This window comes from Mauremys reevesii, linkage group 8, assembly GCF_016161935.1.
Source record: "Mauremys reevesii isolate NIE-2019 linkage group 8, ASM1616193v1, whole genome shotgun sequence".
Lineage (NCBI taxonomy): Eukaryota > Metazoa > Chordata > Testudines > Geoemydidae > Mauremys > Mauremys reevesii.
The window spans coordinates 48,845,722-48,868,188 of record NC_052630.1 but is presented as its reverse complement, the minus strand read 5'-3'; the positions used below and the strand labels follow the sequence as shown (position 1 = coordinate 48,868,188).

The following is a 22,467-nucleotide window of genomic DNA, read 5'->3' as shown; positions in this document are numbered from 1 at the left end:
TTCAGGAGGAATTATAACTTGCACAGAAATCTGTTGCATGTTATTCTGAGGAACTTAGGTGTCTTAATCATTATTATTAAAGCATTATATAACATTACAATAATCTATATTGTGATTTTAATTAATAATGATCATTTAATGCTTCAATTTATAACACTAATTCCCTCACTGCTCCTTCCACACACCAGGGGAGCAGTGTAGATGACATCACATTAAATATCACATGAAGGCGGACAATTAAATATCGTGATTGTATACAAATGCTGTAAGTCCGATTACTAAGATGGGTGAACCTGAGTGCCTGGGATTGAATGAGGATATTGAAATAAGAGGCATTACAGAAACTTGGTGGAACAATGATAATCCACATGACACTAATACTGGGGCACAAAATATGTAAGAATTCCAGTAGATTGTCACTACCTGTGAGAGAAACAGTCAAATATAGTAAAAAACTTAAATAAATCAAACTTTACTATCAAATCTCTATGGATAGAAATTCCATACATGAATAATAAGAGTATAGTAGCAGGAATATACTACCGATCACCTGACCAGGGTGGTGACAGTGATTGTGAAATACTCAGAGAATTTATAGAGGCTACAAAAACAGAAAACCCAACAATAATGAGGGATTTCAACTATCCCTGAACTGACTGGGTATGTGTCACCTCAAGACAGGGATGCAGACAGAAAAATGTCTGGATACCATAAAATGACTGCTGTGACCTTCTGTACCCCTGGAGAACACCCTGTAATCCCCCATATTCCTCATCTGTATATAATTGTGATATTACATATAAAGCATGCCTTGTAAGGTATCAAAGGAAAGGTTATGATCTGCTGAAAGTCATTTCTCTATCCATATATGTACATCATTAATGCATATGAAGTAGGGCTGTCAAGCGATTAAAAAAATTAATTGTGATTAATCGTGCTGTTAAACAATAGAATACCATTTATTTTAAATATTTCTGATGTTTACTACATTTTCAAATACATTAATTTCAATTACAACACAGAATGTGTACAGTGCTCGCTTTATATTTATTTTTATTACAAATATTTGCACTGTAAAAAAACAAAAAATTTATTTTTCAATCCACCTCATACAAGTACTGTAGTGCAATCTCTTTATCATGAAAGTTGAACTTACAAATGTAGAATTATGTACAAAAAAAATCAACATTCAAAAATAAAACAATGTAAAACTTTAGAGCCTACAAGTCCACTCAGGACTACTACTTGGTCAGCCAATCACTCAGACAAACAATGTTGGTTACAATTTGCAGGAGATAAAGCTGCCTGCTTCTTGTTTACAATGTCACCTGAAAGTGAGAACAGGCGTTTGCATGGCACTGTTGTAGCCGGCGTTGCAAGATATTTTCATGCAGATGCGTTAAAGATTCATATGTCCCTTCATGCGTCAATCACCATTCTAGAGGACATGCTTCCATGCGGATGATGAGTTCTGCTTGATAACGATCAGAAGCAGTGTGAACAGACGCATGTTCATTTTCATCATCTGAGTCAGATGCCATCACCAGAAGGTTGATTTTCTTTTTTGGTGGTTTGGGTTCTGTAGTTTCCGCATCAGAGTGTTGCTCTTTTAAGACTTCTGAAAGCATGCTGCACGCCTCGTCCCTCTCAGATTTTGGACAGCACTTCAGATTCTTAAACCCTGGGTCAAGTTCTGTAGCTATTTTTAGAAATTTCACATTGGTACCTTCTTTACATTTTGTCAAATCTGCTGTGAAAGTGTTCTTAAAATGAACATGTGCTGGCTCATCGTCCAAGACTGCCATAACATAAAATATATGCAGAATGCAGGTAAAACAGAGCAGGAGACAAACAATTCTCCCCACAAGGAGTACAGTCAAAAATTTAATTGATGCATTATTTTTTTTAATGAGCATCATCCGCATGGAAGCATGTCCTCTGGAATGCTGGCTGAAGCATGGAAGGGGCATATGAATGTTTAACGTATCTGGCATGTAAATACCTTGCAACACCAGGTACAGAAGTGCCATGCAAATGCCTGTTCTCATTTTCAGGTGACACCGTAAATAAAAAGCAGGCAACAGTATCTCCCATCAATGTAAACACACTTGTTTATCTTAAACAACGAGGAGTCCAGTGGAACCTTAAAGACTAACAGATTTATTTGGGCATAAATGACATAAATGACACTATATAAAATAATCTGAAGAATAAATGATGCTGTAATGAGCTACAGTACTAGAGTGAGCTGTTGATATTTAAATATATAAAGATGCCTGGGTTGCTTTAATGTTAGAGCTACATTATTGTAAATATACATAGACATTTACCACTGCATCAGTGAACAATTTAGAACTAGATAGGAAGCTTCCAATTTAAGCATTTATAAAATGTGTACTGCCAGGGAATACAAACTCAAATGCCTAGAGATGAATAATGGTCCTTTCATTGACTAGCATGAAAAGGAATATTTGAGATTAGGCAAAGTGCATTTGTAACCAAGTTGGACCTGTGAACTCCAAAACATTAACAAAACAAATTAAATTCATGACTTATTTATTTTGTGTGTGTGTACATATAAATAAAGCTAGATAAAAGATAACACGATAAAATTAAGACTTCCAAAGGATTGACTTTTCTTCATTTTTAAACGCTATTCTTTATCGCCATTACAGGGGTGGTGCTAGCCCACTGGAGGCCCTAAGCATGAATATTGTCGTCCCCTCCCACCCCCAAACACAAAAAGTGAATGGGGGCCCCCTTCAGCTGCTTGGGGCCCTAAGCAATTGCTTAACCTGTTTATGCCTAGAGCCGGCCCTGCACCATTATCAGTGGCCTTGGAAACATCAACAGAAACAAATTAAAAAAGGTAGACCTAATGCTCAGAAAGTCAATTTTTCCTAAAGAAATGCAATTTTATTGTTATTAGTAAACACTGCTGTACCTGTTTTAGCTTCATGTAGAAAGTTTCTGTGAAGGTTTTTCTGCTGAAATACCAGAAACGCTCATTAGCTGGGTACACGCGAACAACAGTCTCCAGCAAAAAGCGGACTGGCTCTACCACTTCAGTGACCACCATATCCACTGCCACAGTCATGTACACACGTTTATCTGGAACACAAAAATAAATTCACATTCACAAAAGCAGTCAGTCCCAAAAAGATTCAATTTCTCAAGGTACTGAGTAATATAAAAAACACCACAGAAATAGATGGCTATTTAGGTCCAAATCCCTTCCTATTAAATCCATCTATTGATTCTGCAGCACATATTTCATTTCTGTTTTAGATCTTGCATATCCACATAGAATGAAATGCACAATAGCCAATGGGATATTCTCCTTTAATACCAAATAATTCTGGTAGTCCTCTCACACAAGTAAGCATTTGCAAGAATGGAGGCAAAATGTCCCATATGAGGTGAGGCGGGGGAGGGAATGAAGAAACTGTGGACCAGAGCCATGGTCTGAGGTCAGATAACTGGAAAATTACACTGGATCAGGTCACAAATCTGAAGGTGTAATCTAATGCTGAAGGCATGAGCTGTATTAGAAGCCAGATACTCAAGTGTCAAGGCATCCCCTACATCATCCTCCATTTGTCCCAAGAACTTGAGTACAAAATGGATTAATGATGCCTATTGCCTGGTAAGTTACAAATAAGACCCCCTAAGTAAGTGATTTTACTGTTGCAGGAAACAGCTTTTAAAATAAGAGTTAGTTTTTAGTCATAAGGGATAGGATACAGAGCCTCAGGCAATAACAAATGCACTCAACTGGGATAGTTATGTGATCAGACTAAGTTCCCTTGGGATTGAAAATTCTGATCCCCAGGGGAACATGCCTGTGACCTCACACACTGCTCTTCTACTGGATTCTGACCTGGCAGCAAGAATACACGCCAGTATGAGCATTTCTTTATGTTATATGTGTTTATACAGTTCCTCGCTCAGTGAGGTTGTGATACTGACTGAGGCCTTTGGGGTTACCATGATGTTAATATTAAACTGAAATATACAGCATGGTGTCATAGAGACAAAGATGGAGAACATTTATTAAATGCGGTTAAGTATTCTTTACCATACTAAATAATTACTAAGCAAGCAAAACAGCTTGTTTAAAAAAATCATTTACCTTTAGGTGTTTCCTCATTAAGTACTAGAAAAGTAGGTGCATTGGGATTCCACATTCCAGTAATAACATATGCTCTCCCATCACAGCTCTTTCCCATGGACTCCTAAGAATAAACACATGTATTATATGCATTACAGTGGCACCTAGAACCAATATCAGGGACCCAGTTGTGCTAGGAATTATACAGTGAGATAATCCCCTGCTTCAAAGAGCTTCAGATCTAAACAGTGAAGACAGACAAAGTGGAAAAGGGAAGTAAACACAATAGCTTACAACATTTCATTTATTTTCATTTAGTTCAATAATTTTTGTTAGTATTTTATTTTGAGGGAGGGTGTTTCTGGCTTTATGTTTTACTGTTCTGGAGTGTGGGAATAGACCAACAAATGAAGAGAGAAGAGACAATGTAGGGAGTGATGAGGGGAAAGCAGGGAAAGCAGATATGGGGGCCAGGGTCAGGAAAACTGACTGTGCAGGAGTAAAAGAGCCAATCAGCAGAGGGGAGAAAGCATTCAGAGTGAAAACAAGGAAAACTCTCTGAGGAACTCAACAACATCCAAATTTCCAGGAGAAAGGGGAGGCAGAAATCTCTCGCGGTGCAGCTGTACCTGTTGCACTTGCTTTTGTGTTTGCTGCTGGCTGATAGACTTTTATGTGCCACCACTGATGTAGATTTCTTTGAGAATTAAACCTTAACTTTAGGGGCAAATGTCAGAACAACAAAACAGCGCCCCTCCTCCCCCCCCCACCGCCACCACCACACGTATGTGAATGCACTAAAATCTCTGTTGATGTCTCCATGTTTGCACTGCCATGCAGTGTCCCCCATTTCTTAAAAAAAAAAAAAATCATAATCTTGGGAGAAATAAATCTGAACACAGAGTTGTGTGTAGAGGCTATTGCCAGGTCTGTGGTCATATGCGTGTGCACACCAGACTCTTGAAGGCCTCCCCGTTTCAGAACATCCCTTCATTGCTCAGATCAAGGAGGGCCTTGCAGAACGGCCTCTCCACGGATCTTGAGGAGAGATCAGTATCTTCCATCCTACCTTAAATTTGTCAGGGTGCTGGGTAATTAATCTGAGGTGCTCATTAGAGCTGCGTGAATAATTTATTCACTGAAAAAAAAAAAAAAACCTTCTGGCAAACTGAAAGTATCTGCAAAGTCACTTTGAGTCTGCCAAATAATTTTAACCAAACAAAACATTTCCAAAACATTCAGATTTTTTCCAATCAAAATGGTTTGGTTTGACATTGTCAAAACCTTTCGATTTATCAGGCTAGTGGTGGTGCCTTTTTTATAACCCACTGCTGAAGAGTCTCCTGGAATGTACGAAAAGACGTTTACTCACCGTTGTAACTGTTGTTCTTCGAGATGTGTTGCTCATATCCATTCCAGTTAGGTGTGTGCGCGTCGCGTGCACGCTCGTCGGAAGATTTTTACCCTAGCCACACTCGGTGGGTCGGCTGGGCGCCCCCTGGAGTGGCACTGCTATAGTGCCAGATATATACCCCTGCCGTCCCATCCGCTCCTCAGTTCCTTCTTGCCGGCTACTCTGACAGTGGGGAAGGAGGGCAGGTCTGGAATGGATATGAGCAACACATCTCGAAGAACAACAGTTACAACGGTGAGTAACCGTCTTTTCTTGTTCAAGTGATTGCTCATATGCATTCCAGTTAGGTGATTCCCAAGCCTTACCTAGGCGGTGGGGTCGGAGAGAGACGTGGCAGAGTGTAATATCGCTGAGCCAAAGGCTGCATCATCTCTGGATTGTTGTACCAATGCGTAGTGGGACGCAAAGGTGTGAACTGAAGACCAGGTAGCCGCCCGACAGATTTCCTGGATGGGGACATGGGCCAGGAAGGCGGCAGAAGAGGCCTGTGCTCTTGTGGAGTGAGCAGTAAGGTGGCTAGCCTGAACGTGAGCGAGCTCGTAACATGTCTTGATACAGGATGTCACCCAAGAGGAGATCCGCTGGGACGAGACTGGCATGCCCTTCATTCGGTCCGCCACTGCGACAAAGAGCTGGGGCGAACGTCGAAAGGGTTTCGTCCATTCTATATAAAAGGCGAGAGCCCTACGGACGTCCAAAGTGTGAAGGTGCTGTTCCCAGCGCGATGAGTGTGGTTTCGGGAAGAAAACCGGGAGGAAGATGTCCTGGTTTACATGAAAGGCAGACACCACCTTGGGGAGGAAGGAGAGGTGTGGTCGGAGGTGCACCTTGTCTTTGTGGAAGATCGTATAAGGCGGTCCCACCGTCAGGGCACAAAGTTCTGAAACCCGCCTCGCCGAAGTGATAGTGACAAGGAAGGCTGTCTTCCACGAGAGATATAAAAGGGAACACGTGGCCATAGGCTCGAAAGGGGGCCCCATAAGTTTAGCTAGGACCAGGTTTAAGTCCCAGGTAGGGGACAGGCGCCGGATCTGTGGGTACAACCGTTCTAGTCCCTTAAGGAACCGGGAAACCATCTGGTTAGAAAAGACAGAATGGCCCCCCTCGCTGGGCCGGAAGGCCGAGATGGCTGCCAGGTGTACCTTCAAGGAGGAGACCGCAAGGCCCTGCTCTTTGAGGGACCAAAGGTAGTCCAATATCTTTGGGATAGACACCAGAAGAGGATTGTCGCTGCTCTGATTGCACCAGAGGGCGAAACGCTTCCACTTGGCGAGGTAAGTCGACCGAGTGGAAGGTTTCCTGCTCCCCAGAAGCACATGCTGTACTGCAGCAGAACAACTCTGCTCCGCCTGAGTCAACCACGCAGGAGCCATGCCATGAGGTGAAGGGACTGCAGGTACGGGTGGAGAAGCCTGCCGAAGTCCTGCGTTATGAGGTCCGGCCACAGCGGCAGGGGAATTGTTTCCGCCACTGACAGGTCGAACAGCAGGGTGTACCAATGCCGCCTCGGCCATGCTGGAGCAATGAGAATGAGATTGGCCCTGTCCCTCCGGAGCTTGAGCAGTACTCTGTGAATGTGGGGAAAGGGCGGAAAGGCATAAAACAGGTGTCTCGTCCACGGGAGGAGAAAAGCATCTGAGAGGGAGCCCGGGGAGCGTCCCTGGTAGGAGCAGAACACGTGGCATTTCCTGTTCTCTCTGGAGGCAAAGAGGTCTACTTGGGGAAAGCCCCACCTCCGGAAAACCGTATGGATGACATCGGGACAGATCGACCATTCGTGAGACAGGAATGACCTGCTGAGGTGATCTGCCAGGGTGTTCTGTACTCCTGGGAGAAAGGACGCTATTAAATGAATAGAGTGGGCTATGCAGAAGTCCCACAGTTGGATGGCTTCTTGACAAAGTAGGGAGGAACGCGCTCCGCCCTGCTTGTTTATGTAGAACATTGTTGTCATGTTGTCCGTGAAGACAGATACACAGCGGCCTTGTAGATGGACTCGGAACGTCTGGCACACCAGGTGAACTGCCCTCAGCTCCCTGACATCGATATGTAAGGCCAGCTTGTGGGATGACCAGAGGCCCTGAGTGTGTAAGTTGCCGAGGTGGGCACCCCACCCCAAGGACGATGTGTCTGTGGTCAGTGCTACGGAGGGATGGGGAGGGTGGAACGGGACTCCCGCGCATACCACTGCTGGGTCTAACCACCAATTGAGGGAGTCGAGGACTGAGCCAAGAATCGTGACCACCGTGTCTATATTGTCCCTGTGCGGGCGGTATATGGACGCGAGCCACGTTTGGAAACTTCGAAGCCTGAGCTTCGCGTACAGGGTCACAAAAGTGCAGGAGGCCATGTGACCTAGTAGGCTGAGGCAGGTGCGCACCAACGTTGTCGGGAAGGATTGGAAGCTTCGAATGATCGAAGCCATGGCGTGAAACCGGGGCAGAGGGAGGCAGGCTCAGGCCAGATTGGAGTCCAGAACTGCCTCAATGAATTCTATCCTCTGTGTTGGAGTCAATGTAGACTTTTAGGCGTTGACCATAAGGCCTAGCCTGCAGAAGAGGTCTGTGACCACGCTCATGTGCTGAGACACCTGCTGTTGGGAAGTCCCGTGAACCAGCCAGTCGTCGAGGTACGGGTAGACGTGTATCCGACGACGGCAGAGGGCTGCAGCGACCACAGCCATGCACTTGGTGAAGACCCACGGCGCCGTTGAGAGGCCAAAGGGGAGCACCATGAACTGGTAGTGCTGATGGTTGACGACAAAGCGAAGGTAGCGTCGATGAGGCAGGTAAATGGCAATGTGGAAGTACGCGTCCTTCATATCGAGGGCGGCATACCAGTCTCCCGGATCCAGGGAAGGGATAATGGTCCCCACGGTTACCATGCGGAACTTGAGCTTTACCATAAATTTGTTGAGCTCTCGCAGGTCTAGGATTGGTCGTAGACCTCCCTTTGCCTTGGGGATTAGGAAATAGCAGGAATAAAACCCCCTGCCCCTCATGCCTTCTGGCACCTCCTCTATGGCACCCAAATTCAAGAGAGTCTCGACCTCTTGCAAGAGGAATTGCTCGTGAGAGGGGTCCCTGAAGAGGGACGGGTAGGGTGGGTAGGAGGGAGGGGGAGAAACAAACTGGAGGTGGTATCCTGCTTCCACTGTGCGGAGGACCCAGCTGTCGGATGTTATCTGGGACCAAGCAGGGAGGAAATGGGAGAGGCGGTTGGAAAAAAATGGGGAAGGATCTGGTAGGGAAACTGGTGGGCCGCCCTCGAGCATCCCATCAAAAGTTCTGCTTCGACCCCGAAGCTGGTTTCGGGGGCGGTTGGGTTTGGTTTCCCTGGTTGCCCGACTGTCTCCGCCGATTCACCCTGCCACGACGCCTGGTGTCTGGTCGCGGCCTGGGTTGATTGTAGGGGCAGTACAGTTGGGGCCGGAAGGACCTACGTTGGGTCACCGGGGTGTGCATGCCCAACGAGCGCATCGTAATGCGGTTGTCCTTGAGGCTTTGCAGCCTTGGGTCGGTTTTCTCCGAAAAGAGACCCTGACCGTCGAAGGGCAGATCCTGAATCGTTTGTTGTAATTCAGGTGGGAGAGTCGAGGCTTGGAGCCATGATATGCGCCTCATTGTTAGGCCAGAGGCCAGGGTTCTGGCCGCCAAGTCCGCTGAGTCCAGGGAGGCCTGAAGGGCAGTTCTGGCCACTTTTTTACCCTCTTCCAAAAGGGCCGTGAACTCTGGATGGAGTCTTGTGGCAGAAGCTCGGTGAACTTGCCTACAGACACCCATGTATTAGCTGCGGCGGCAGAAGGGCCTGCTGGTTGGGCCCCACCTTAGTTTGAAGGCCGCCAGCCGATCTCTTAGATCTGGCCTAGTCCATGCGCCGCCCTCTTCTCTTTTAGCCCGGCGCTTGCTGGCCATGTCGCTCTCATTGGCGGTTGATTTGAACTACCAGGCAGAGGGGGGGGGGGGAGTGGTGCAGATACTCATAGCCCTTTGACGGGACCATGTATTTTCTTCCAGCAGTCGGTGGATGGAGTGGGGGTGGGATGGAGGATTGCCATGCCATGCCACTTTCTGGGGGGGGCCATGGGCAGGGGCATCACCACTGTCCTCCCTACACTCTACCTCCTCCTCCGATGGGCTCTATTCCTCTTTTTATCCTAGCCTTTGAAACTCCTCCTCTCCTGAAGGTCAAGGTCAGGAAGGTGAGAGAGGGATCCGAGGGGATTGCATCAGGTGAGGAGGAGGATTAGAGGCCCGGTACCAGAGGGTCCTGTGGTGGATCAGTGAGCGGCGGAGGAGCGTCTGCAGCGAGAGGAGCTTCAGGTTCCTTGGATGCCAGAGGTGCCTCTTTCGTGTCCGTGGGAGGAGGCCTGCTAATCGTGGCTTCTGGAGCTCGATGGTCGGACGGCCCCGAGCGCTGAGCTGCGAATGGGACACCTTGCGCCTCATGGTACGCCCACGGGGTCCAGAAAGCCCATTGTGGAGGGCCTTGGTCCTGGCCTTGAGGCTCGGTTTGCTGGTAAGCAGCACTGCCGGCATGGGAGGAGACGGATGGTTGTCTCGAGGCCATGGCGGTGCCGAGAAGCCGTGTGACAGTGCCGCCGATCCAGCCGTTCAGTCCCGGGACAGTACCGGGGAACGGTGCCAGTCTTGTCGGTGCCGGGAGTGAGATCGGGACCATCTACCGTGCCGGGAGGTCGACCGAGATCTCGAGTCTCTATGGTGAGAACGGCTGCGGGATGAGCGGTACCGAGAGCCGGACCAGTGCCGATAGCGTCTGTCCGGCGACCGGGATTGTGATGGTCTCCGCAAGTATGACCGGTACCGCGATGGAGAGCGGAACCGGGACTGCGAGCGGTGCCGGGATCGAGACCAGCGTGAGCGGGAACGTCTCCGAGATCGAGATCTGGAGTGACGTTTCTCCTGGCGGTCAGGGGAAGGAGGCCTCATTATGGCCGGCTTGCCAACTGACTTGACAACCCACACCGGCAGTGCCAGGGGTTGAGGCTGTGTCGGCTCCGTCAGCGCAATCAGCTCTCTTGCCATCGAGAAAGTCTCAGGAGTTGATGGGAGAGCCAGCTCGACCGCAGTGTGAACCGGGGAGCAGAGTGGTACCGGACTCGACGGCCCTTGCGGTGCCGGAGTCGACGGTGCCACGCTAGGAGAAGCTTGGAGTTGCGGTGCCAGAGTTGGTGGTGCCGGCGTAGGTACCGGAGTTCGGCCTATGGGCCTGGACGTATAGTCCTTTTTGGAGGACGAAGTCGACACCGCCTTGCGTTTCCCCGAGGGGGAGAGGGAACGGTGCCAGGGAACCGGTGCCGGCTGTTGTCGGTGCCGGGCCTCGGTGCCGGAGTCAGCTGGTGCCGAAGGCGCGCTCCTCACCGATGCAGACTGCTGGGCGGTCAGTGCCGGCGCCGCAGGGCTAAGTGCCGACTCCATTAGGAGCTGCTTTAAGCGAAAGTCCCGCTCCTTTTTTGTTCTTGGCTTGAACGACTTGCAAATGCGACACTTATCAGGAAGGTGAGACTCTCCTAAGCACTTCAGGCAAGATTCGTCAGGGTCTCCAACCGGCATCGGCTTCTGGCAGGCCGAGCACGGCTTAAACCCCGGTGCCTTGGGCATGAGCCCGCACCGGGTCTGGGGAAAAAAGGGGGCTAGTCCCCCAATTCCCCAGTGGACTATACACTAACTACAACTAAACTAGTAAACTAACTCTAACTATACTAAAGTTGAACTATATACACAACAAGGTAGAAACAAGAGCGAGAAGCTAGGGTTGTGGAGGACAGTGATGCCGCACTCCACTGTTCCAACGACTGTCACGGGCAGTAAGAAGGAACTGAGGAGCGGCTGGGACGGCAGGGGTATATATCTGGCACTATAGCGGCGCCACTCCAGGGGGCGCCCAGCCAACCCACCGAGTGTTGCTAGGGTAAAAATCTTCCAACAAGCATGCACGCGGCGCGCACACACCTAACTGGAATGCATATGAGCAATCACTCGAAGAAGAAACCTAGGTTCAATTTCTCCCTCTGCCCATTGTGGAGCAGGGACTTGAAGTTGGGCCTCTCGCATCCTGGGTGGGTGCCTTAAAAAGTTGGCTATAGAGTCATTCTCACATACTTTCCCTAGCCCAATGACTATTCATTGCAATCATGGATGACTAAAAATTGCCAGTATGAACAACAATGGAGAGAGCGAGAGACTCACATGGGAATATTCCACAACCCTATGGCTAGGGCACTCTCCTGCAATGTGGCAGACTCAAGTTGAAATTCCCTCTCCCACTTCAGGGGGAACTGAACCCTGGTCTGCTACATCCTGGGAGACTATCCTAATCAGTGGACTAAAAGTTATAAGGAGGAAATGAGCACTCCCTCACCCCCCCACCGATTTTGTGAATCTAGTCTTCCTCTGTTTGTGTTAAAATATAAGAATTGAAATGAAAGACATTGTCAGGTTGAACAAAATGTTTGACTTGACCCAGCTTGAATTTTTTTCTGATTTTTTTAATTCGCTGCAAATATTTTTTAAAAAATGGTTTTCACTTGCATCTGAACCAAAACATGTTTTTTTGGAATAGCCAGAGAATTGAAAAATCCATGATTCACCCAGTCCTAGTGCTGAATTCTCCAAATAAACAGTAAAAACACTCTTCAGAATATTTGTTATACTTAAGCAAAAAACTAAGATTATGTGATGCAGTAGTTTAATGCAATGGGTTTTATTTCTGGAGACCTGGATTCAAATCCTAGTTAAGATGACATATTAAACTATGTTTTATAGACCTGTTTCAGTAGACATTTGTCTACATTACAAAACAACCACAAAGTTTACTACAGTTTGTTGTTCCATTTCCTAATCAAAGGATAGAACTGGAAAAGCAGATTTGTTCATGTCACTACTGAGATGCACTAGCAGAGATATGTAGATAACTGGAGAAGACTGAGGGGGGACACTATCAGTAATCAAATATGTAAAAGGTTGTTATAAAAAGGGTGGTGGTAAATTGGGGATAGTTTAGGTATATTTAATTGTGCCTCAGCACAGGGCAATGGACTGGATGACCCCTTCTGGCCCTACAAATTTCTGTGATTCTGTAAGTGTACCCACTATTTGCATACTCTGTGTTTGGCTCAAGCTAGCATCATTTAGTCCCTTGCTGTCATCAGTGCGATTTATTTTATTAAGTCAAACAAACAAATGGTTGTAGCAGGAATCTCATTAGGAAAAAAAACATTCTGCAGCAGGCCAGGAAGAAAAATCCTTTAAAGTGACTGAAGGTTTTGGATGTCAGTGAAGACAACAGGTGGTAGAGATCACATCAGGGTGCATTACTCTGATCTTCACAGGGAGTAAAATATATCCTCAACATCTGAGCCAAAGCCAACCCCTTGAGATGTGCCAACATTCTGAAGTGTCTTTCACTGCACTGATGTGTCTTTTTGACTTGCTGGTATGGGACAATGTAGAATGCTTTGAAGATGTCAAAGTATCACTGGAAATTTTCAACTTGAGTCAACTCTCATTTGAGGAATATTACTTTTCCCATGAAAAAGAAAAGGAATGTCTTCCTTGCGCCTAAAAATTACTTTAACATGAAGTCTTCAGGAATTATCTTTCGCACTTTGGAAAAAGAGGGATATTTAGTCAGGATCTAGGATTCTTGCTCCTTGACTGCTAGGGGACCATCCTAAAACAATGTAATGCCATCAACATTAATTGCTTGCTATGAAACACACCAGGATCAACTTGTCCTGATCAAACATTTTCTTACCTTACATAGGAAACTGGAGGGACATAAAAGGACTAGAAGTAAATCAAGGTTATTGTACTGATGCACAACACCTTACCAGTTCAAGTTAAGCACTTCTCGAAGATGTTGAGATTTCAATATTGTAGAACACTAATCAAAACTCAAAAAATTAATATATTACAGAAACTATTAACTTATAAACCACTCGCTACGGAGTGTACAATAGAAAAGTTAAAAGTTGAAAAAGGTCAAATAGTAGTTAAGAGTAATGGCCAAAATTTTAAGTTGTAATGAAGCAAATGAGGGGCTGAATGTTTCTAAGCATCTAGAAAAAGTCAGGTCACTTATTTAGATGTCCAAGTATGAATGTAGGTACCTGATTTTAATTACCCATACTTGAAAATTTTGGCTTATATGCCTCACATAATACTAAAAGGCCAGTTACTTCTAATAGTTAGGTGTCAGCTCACCAAGCAAACTCCTCCACCGTTAAAAGCAACAGATGGCTACAGGCTGACACATCCTAATACATTGAAACCTGAACAAAAGGACAACCTTCAATGGGCAACTTTTTGTCTTAAGCAACTACTTTAGACAATGTACATATGGTTTCTAGAACCTTTTTCCTCAATGTTTAGTTAAAGTCCAAGGGCAAAATTTAGCCTCTCTTATAAATGGATACAATTCCACTTACTTCAGTGGGACTGGGTCTGCTTATGGCAGGACTGATTTTGGCTGAGAAGCTCAGTGAATATTTTTTAGTGCTCATTTTGGCCATCAAGTTAAGTTAAGATATAACTAGATCTCGTGCTGTTGCTTGGACAGCCTAGACAGAGGCCACCAAATGAGTTATGTACCTCCATGATGTTCCGTCCTGAACCAAATCGGATATATTACAAGACAGTATGACAGACATGGCAATTGCCTTCCATTTCTTTGGGAGAGCTTACTGTATTAAGTTTATGTATCATTGTGGGCCAGTGATTGTATGGGGGAGGGTAATCAGAGCCATTCATGAAATAAGAACAGTGTGGGGTGATCAAGCAAATTCAATCAAGGTCTAACACCTCCAGAGATATACCACTCCCTAAGGAGGCCCACCTACACTAGTTCAAACTGGATATTTTAGAGGTCAATGGACAAAAAGGATTTTTGGCTAAATAGCCTAAGTTTAAACTGAGTCAAGACCTTCCTTCTGATCCAGCAAACAGACAGGATCTTCTGTCTAAAGGCAGGGCCTCAATTTTTAGGGAATGGTTGGAAGGACTGGCACCGATCAGAGCTCTTGTGGAGATGGGGGAAGTGATCTCTTATAAGCTTATTAGCATGTTGGTCGGTTCCTTTCTTCTTTTAAATATGTTTTCTTGATAATCTTTTATAAGATTATAAGAAAAAATGTGCTTGCTTAGAAAAAGCTGTGTTGCAACTTAAACTATGGGCAATTATACTGTTTATAGCCACTGATGAGAAAAGCAAAGTGCAGACATGGGCCTGTTTAGTCAGTCTGCCTTGCTGGGGGAACTCTGCAGCCTGGGAAAACCCCAGTCAAGAGGGAGAGAGAGAAGCAGATCTCCACTCAAAATAGGTGATGGCTGGGGAGCCAGAAGCATGAGGATGGGTGCCCTTGCTGGACCACAAGGAGGGAATACAGGTGCAGTTGCCCTGAAATGGGACAGTTAGAACGACTTTAAGGGAAATGTGTCTGTTGACACTATCCAGCCATCGTGTTTTAGGTTTCTGGGTGGTCTTTTCCATTCTGCTTTTACAGGTCAAAAGTCAAAGATGACTTTCACAGGGAAGTTGGTAGTATTTTTGTGTGTCCTACGTGTACCTCAGTTTCCCCTCCATCGTGCACTGCTACTCAACTAGGGTAAAAGGATTAAATTTGCTCTCCAGGCAGGCTAAGATACAGGTCTGTTACACCTCACTGTATAAGTGGAATGAAAAGTTCTTAAGGATTAAGGAATTGGTGGAAATCAACCCAGATCAACAAGAGGGCTGCAGAGACAATGCAAGCTCCAATGACTCATGGATTTCCGGCCTCTCAGCAGAAAAGTTGAGCAAAGACCACAGCTGAAGAACAAAAGACAGACACTGGTGTTGAGGGGATGGTTTCCAGAGGTAGCTGGGAGCTCTCTCACTTGGGAACTGATTAACGAACAAACAGAGAGAGAACACAAGCACAAGTTTGATAATGGAGTTTGCTACAGCTTGGCTGGGGCTCTGGGCTGACTAGAATGCACTATGCTTTAACCTTAATTTTTCTATGCTAACCTAAGGACTTCTTATGCTGTGGTTCACTTGACTAAAATGCCACTGTTTTGATGCCACTACAAATACTGGGTGAGGTGCAATAGTCCCTGAAGAGGACTCTACCAGGAATCTCTGTTGGACTCACTGAACAGAGCTCACAATGTGAAGCCCCAGAGTTTCAGTCTCAGAGGTAGTGAGACATCTGTGGCCTACCCTGAAGGAAGAGAGAGACCCCTTGGGGTCAGGCACATCGGAGGATTTCCTTCAATAAATTGTTCTAAAGTTGGGGGTGTAGCCCCGATCCTGTAGATCTGGGACAGTGGTGGGCCTGCGGGGATCGAAGAGTGCTATGCCATTGGCAAAACTGATGTCAGTGAGGGTATCAGCATCCAGGTATATCCCTAAATATATTTACTTACTGTTTGTTCAAGTACATATTCTGACCACATTAAGAGTTCTGGAGTGGCAAGATATCCTTGCTGAACATCTGACCTAATTCAGAGGAAGGCAGTTTGCTTCTCATTTACAAGAATGCAGCTTGAAGAGTCATCATAAAAGAGACGGAACACTATACAGAACTTGTCAGAGATTAACATTTGACTTACTGAACATACAATCTGAATACACAATATATGTTGCTTCTAATATAGGTTTCTAGAAATTTGAGAGTATATCCAGTACATATGCCTAAAACCAAATAATTTGAAAATAAGAAGGAACAAAGGAGGGATTCTTTAAACAGCAGTGTCAGTCATGTATGATAGATTAATGTGATGCTTTAAATAAGTGACAACAAAGCTCTTGAAGATGCAAATTATCAGACCTCTGCTAAATTTAGTAATCAAGTCAGACAAAATAGAAAGCTCTACTTTATTTGCTAATTTGAGTGACCATTTTCTTTAAGCATAGATCTTTTTTATCCCCATAAAGGGACACTGTCAAGAAAAATTAAAACAAATTATTCAAATGTCAACCTTATCTTTGTATGGGAAGTCCATTTAATTCTTTTAGATATGCTTTCTTCCCCAGGATAACAATGTTTCATATGTTTGTATTTAATAAAACAAAATTCATGAACAGCTCTACAATAATAAACCAATATATGCATATAATGGAAGAAACATTTTGGTGAAGGACCAAATTTCAGCGTCAAGTTTCAAATCTGGGATTTTAAAAGACTGAATTACAATGGGCACCCTGACAGTGTCCTTTTTTAAAAAAGGAACATAAAACTGCACTCCATAACACTAATTTGTTAGACAAGATTATTACCATATCAAGTAAATGCATGTCACTGTTCTTCACATTTCGACCTGGGCTTAACAGCATCCCAAAGCATCTGCAAAAGGTTTTTAAAAATTAAAGACATTAGAAAGTCATTGAAAGTACAGCAATATCTTCTTGAGTGTGCACACAACACAGATTACCCACTATTTTCCCTTTAAGTAGAATCATTTTACAATAAATTACTGCTGGTGCTATGTTATCTCACACATTCAGAAAACGCCACCACATATACTAGACATGGCCAAGAAACGGTCTACTGAAAAGTCAAAATCAAGTATTAATTTCTGTTATGAACAACCAACCTTTTTGGAATAAGTACAAAGCTTAAAATATACAGTTTAAATGTTAAAACTGTTCAGATACACAGGAAGTATTTGAGACTGAACACGGTATTCAATATTTCACATCAAGAAAAAAAAATATATATATATATATATATATAAAATTTGACCTACTTCTATACAGCAGGACTAAATACTATTTCTAATGTTCCTTTCTACCATTTACAATAATACAGTATCAGCATTCCTTAAAAATGAAAAGGCTTTTCTGTTCATTCCCTATTTTAGTGTCATGTTCATTGCTAATCCTACATTTTAATGATAAAGGAGAAAAAACACTGAGGTTGCTTTATTCTTCTGTACTTTTTTATGGATACATCAAATGAGCTGAAGGGTTTTGTTCAAATTTGAGTAATTGATATGGGAAAGGATTAAATTATAAAATATATAAAGCTCTAAAACAGGGGTGGGCAAACTTTTTGGCCCGAGGGCCACATCTGGGTAGGGAAATTGCATGCAGGGCCATGAATGTAGGGCTGGGCCAGCAGGTTGGGGTGCGGGAGAGAGTGCGGAGTGTGGCACCGTGTGCAGGAAGGGGCGCAGGAGAGGTGCGGGTTGTACGAGGGGGCTCAGGGCAGGGGGTGCAGAAGGGGGCTGGGGTGCAGACTTTGGCCTAGTGCCACTTACCTAGAGCAGCACCAGGGTGACAATGGTGTGCACTGAGGCCAGTGCCTGCCCTGGCCCCATGTTGGTACCACATCGTTCCCGGAAGCGGCTGGCACCACATCCCTGCAGCCCCTGGGAGAGGAGGGGCAGAGGGCTCTGCGCGCTGCCCTCGCCTGTGGGTACCTCCCCCGAAGCTCCCATTGGCCACTGGTCCCAGTTCCCAGTCCATGGGAGCTGCAGGGAGCGGTGCCTGCAGGAGAGGACAGCGCACAGAGCCCTCTACCTCACCCCCGCCTTCCCCAGGGCCTGCAGGGCCAGCCACTTCTGGGAGCAGCGCGGGGCCTGCAGTGCCATGGGGGTGGCAATCCTGCAGGCCAGATCCAAAGCCCTGATGGGCCAAATCCAGCCCACGGGCCGTAGTTTTTGCCCACTCCTGCTTTAAACAGTACACACATACATGCACACCCACCCCGCTGACCATTTGAAAGAAAGTATATCCTTCTTCAATGTTTAGTACTCCAGCCCCTTCAATTAAGGTACAGGAGCTTACAAAACACATTTATACTAGCCTCCAGAGGTTCCAACTGAGATCAGGACCCCATTGTGTTAACTGTTTATATACACAATGAAAGACAGCATCTTGTCCTAACAAACCTGAAATCTAAACAGAGAAGACAAACAAAGGAAGTATTTACCATCCCCATTTTACAGTTGGGAAACTGAGGTACTGGAGGTATGTCTACACTGCACACTAAGCCCAGTCTCTAACTCAGGTTTCAACCCAACCTCCACTTCTGTCCACACACAAATCAATCTGACTCAGGTTAGCAAGCACTCAGGACCCAGGTCCCAAGACCCTGCTATGGAGATGGGTCAAAGTTGAGTCCCACTTTAACTCAGGTCCAAGCCCTGTCATTTTGCAGATCAAGCAGCAGACCCAAGTCAGAAAGTCTGTAGTGCAGTATGGACATGTTAGCAGAGCTGTGAGACCCAGGTCCTGGAACTGTAAACCCAAGTTAATAATGCAATGTGGGATTCTCAAGTGCAGGCTTGGAAACACCAAGTTCACAAGCCTGGGTTCCACAGATTCTGGCTTAGTGTGCAGTGTAGACTCCTCACTTAACAGTAACTCCTCACTTAACCCTCCTGCTTAATGTTGTTTCGAAGTTACGTCGCTGCTCCATTAGGGAACATGCTCGTTTAAAGTTGTGCAATGCTCCCTTATAACGTTGTTTGGCTGCCTGCTCTGTCCACTGCTTGTAGGATTCTGTGGAAGAGCAGTGACTTCACAAAGGAGCATTGCACAAGTTCCTCTTCTCCACCTCCTCCCCCTCCCTCCCAGCACTTCCCCTGCCACCAAACAGTTGTTTGGTGGCACTTAGGACTTTCTGGGAGGGAGGGAGGGAGGAAAGGAGCGGGGAAGCACCATGTCTCCGCTCCTCCCCCTCCCTCACAGAAAGAAGGGAGAGAGAGGGAGGAGCAGGGACGCAGCGTGCTCAAGGGAGGAGGTGGAGTGGGGGGTGGGAAGAGACGGGCCTGGAATGGAGCGGGGACAGGAAGAGGTGGGCCTGGCAGCATCCCCCAGCAAAGTTGGCACCTGTTCTTCTGGGGGGAAGCGGACACTGCTGCTGAGCAAAGTGCTTCCTAGTGTCCTTACCTACTTTATTGTCTGCAGCATGCCTGTGTGGAGGAAGCCAGGGGCTCCTCCCCATCACAGTACAGTATATAATACCTTTTGTCTGCCCCCCAAAAAATTTCCTTGGAACCTAACCCCCTGCATTTACATTAAATCTTATGGGAAAATTGGATTTGTTTAACAACGTTTCACTTAAAGTTGCATTTTTCAGGAACATAACTACAATGTTAAGTGAGGAGTTACTGTCCCATGACAGTTTAAGTAACTTGGCCAAGATCAGAAAGGAGTCTACACTGAAATCCAGTCTGGTGCTTCAGCCACAAGGCTATCTTTCTACAAAAGAATAAATTAAAATACCTCTTCCTCTAAGATCCCAAAGAAGTCTCCAGCAAAAGCTGGAAAAAACAGACTTAACATGCCTCGGGGTTTGTTTGTTTTTATTAAAGTAGAGCACTTTTTTAAAAGCAACAAAGAATCCTGTGGCACCTTATAGACTAACAGACGTTCTGCAGCATGAGCTTTCGTGGGTGAATACCCACTTCTTCAGATGCAAGACACTTGCATCTGAAGAAGTGGGTATTCACCCACGAAAGCTCATGCTGCAGAACGTCTGTTAGTCTATAAGGTGCCACAGGATTCTTTGTTGCTTTTACAGATCCAGACTAACACGGCTACCCCTCTGATACTTGACACTTTTTTAAACAATCTTTTCAGGCTTCCTTTATACAGGATAAGGAAACAAAGGCACAAAGCCAGTTTTTAAAAAAACCTTTGTAAGTCACCTGTAGACCTTCCCCTTGGAATTTGCTCCATCACAAATAGAGTGGTTAGCTGTATGCATATTTATAATGGACAAATGTTATGCAATACTACACAGCATTTTTTTTAAGAAACTAGATCTCACAATCAAGAAAGTATCTGAGCAGCGTTATTAGTAACAGGCTGAATTATAAAAAGCATAGACAATATTTTAGTCTTTTTTTGACAGTTTTCTTTTGCACAATAGCCTAATTTTCTCTAATGGAAGAAAGGTTTGACTGTTTCACAATGAATATTTAGGTTTTACAACAAATAGGGATTATAAGGAATAGACAGTTTAGACATTTAGTATTCATAGGATACCACAAAAGTAGTCTCATAGCTTTCAAATGATTGACAGCTAACTAATTAATATTGTGGTGAGCATGGTGTGTTATGAGTAAAGATGTAATAAACAATGCAATTACATTAGCAGAGTGAATATCATTATATTAAAAACTGTTACAAACACAGGTTTTTCCACATAAGTGATTACTACCCTATTAGCCAGGTTTGTTCCTGTTCATTTTATGCATGTGATTTTCTTTTTCTGCTTCATTATAGAAATAAGACATGGTAGTAACTTATATACAAAAATATATTTTTCTCTCTTCACATTTTATTATTATACAGCATAAAAAAGATCAATAGCAGAAACACAGACTTCAAAAGGCAGAGAGTACATAAAAGCAATAGGGTTACCAGGGAAGAGACCAGTGAAACTGAAATACAGGCACACAATTCAGAACTGCCGGTTGCCTCTTTAGGCCCCAATCCCATACCTTGTTGCATGGGGGCCATCAACTATATCTGCACAAAGCTCCACTGAAGACAATGGGATTACATGGAAGTGCGCCACTCTGCTTCCATGCAACAAGTAGTGGCATCAGGACCACCCTGAAAATAAACTGGGATCATCTTCAAATTAATACAGATTTCCACTTATACAACATGCCTTATCCATGGGTAAACCCAGTGGCTTTAACATAATATGCAGGAGATCAGAATTAAGGTTAAGGTTTAGTCCTTCAATCATGAGCACCAGCTGATGTTCTGAAACTATGACCTAATGATACTTGTCAAGATTCTAACCTCAATTACACTGGTGTGAATCAGACTCTCTGCAGAAGTGAGTGGAATTACTCTACATTTGCAACTGAGGTCGAGCCCACTGCCTCTAGAAATGAAAGAGTATTTCAATCTTTATACAAATTCTCTGGTTAGCCTCTCTGCTAAGAGTGTTAAAATATTTGATGTGAATACGTACAGAGAGAAAATCAACAACTCATTTCACTAAACAATAACCAGTCACTCTCCTCCAGAGCAAGACTGAAGCCAGTGGCCCCAAATATGACAAACTATATCACATTAACAAGATCTTGTACCATCCAATTCCTTCTTACCATCCAAATTCTATCATTTAAATTTTTCCAAATCTATCAACATCTTTTATACAGTGTAGACACCAAAACTGGACATAACAGTCCAGTAAAGTTCTCACTGATGCCATATACAGGGGTATTAACACTTTCCCATGTCTAAACCCACATTTGCTCTTCTAGCCACACCACTGCACTGCAAACTCATTTTCAGTTGGTTATCCACCATGACAGTCAGGCCCCTTTCTGAATCACTGCTTTCCAAAAATATAATCCCCTGTCCTAAAAATGTGACCCATATTCTAGATACCTAGATGCACAACCTTGCATTTAGCTGTATTAAAATCCATGTTTTTCATGTGAGCCCAGTTTACTATGCAATGCAGATCACTCTACAGAGCTTACCTATCTTTATTATATACCACTCTGCCAATGTGTCTCATCTGCAAATTTTACCACCAATAATATATTTTCTTCTAGACCATTAATAAAGGTAATAACTACCACGGGCCCAAGAACAGATCCCTCTGAGACCCCACTAGAAACTCCCCTTTTGTATTATAAGTCCCCATTTACAATTACTTTGAGATCAGTTAGCCAGTCTTTAATCTATTTAAAGTGTACTGTACTGATTTTGTAGAGTTATATTTAGTCAGCTTATGCAGTGGGAAATCACATGACTTACAGAAGTCTAAGTATATTATATCAACGCAGTTACCTTTGTCAACCAAACTGGAATCACAAAACACAATATTTAGGAAGTCTATTAGAATTACTTCAAGTAAGGGGTAATACTTGGTGTTAGAAAAATCTATATTTTTTAGGAACTCCAAGGAATTTTTACTAGTGTCAGCATGAGACCTCCAGCATATGTCCACAGATTGAAA

At 44.6% G+C, this 22,467-nt stretch overlaps 1 protein-coding gene across 2 annotated transcripts in view; it reads right to left on the bottom strand.

Moving 5' to 3' along the window:
- RABGAP1L (RAB GTPase activating protein 1 like) overlaps nt 1–22,467 on the bottom strand; it is a 542,116-nt gene that overhangs the window by 438,578 nt on the left and 81,071 nt on the right. For both annotated transcript variants that reach the window (XM_039484970.1, XM_039484969.1), the window contains exons 8-10: nt 16,806–16,872; nt 4,133–4,235; nt 2,945–3,111 (exon numbers count right to left, since the gene is read on the bottom strand). In XM_039484970.1, coding sequence (XP_039340904.1) covers nt 2,945–3,111; nt 4,133–4,235; nt 16,806–16,872 — 337 coding nt within the window. The remainder of the gene's footprint in view (nt 1–2,944; nt 3,112–4,132; nt 4,236–16,805; nt 16,873–22,467) is intronic.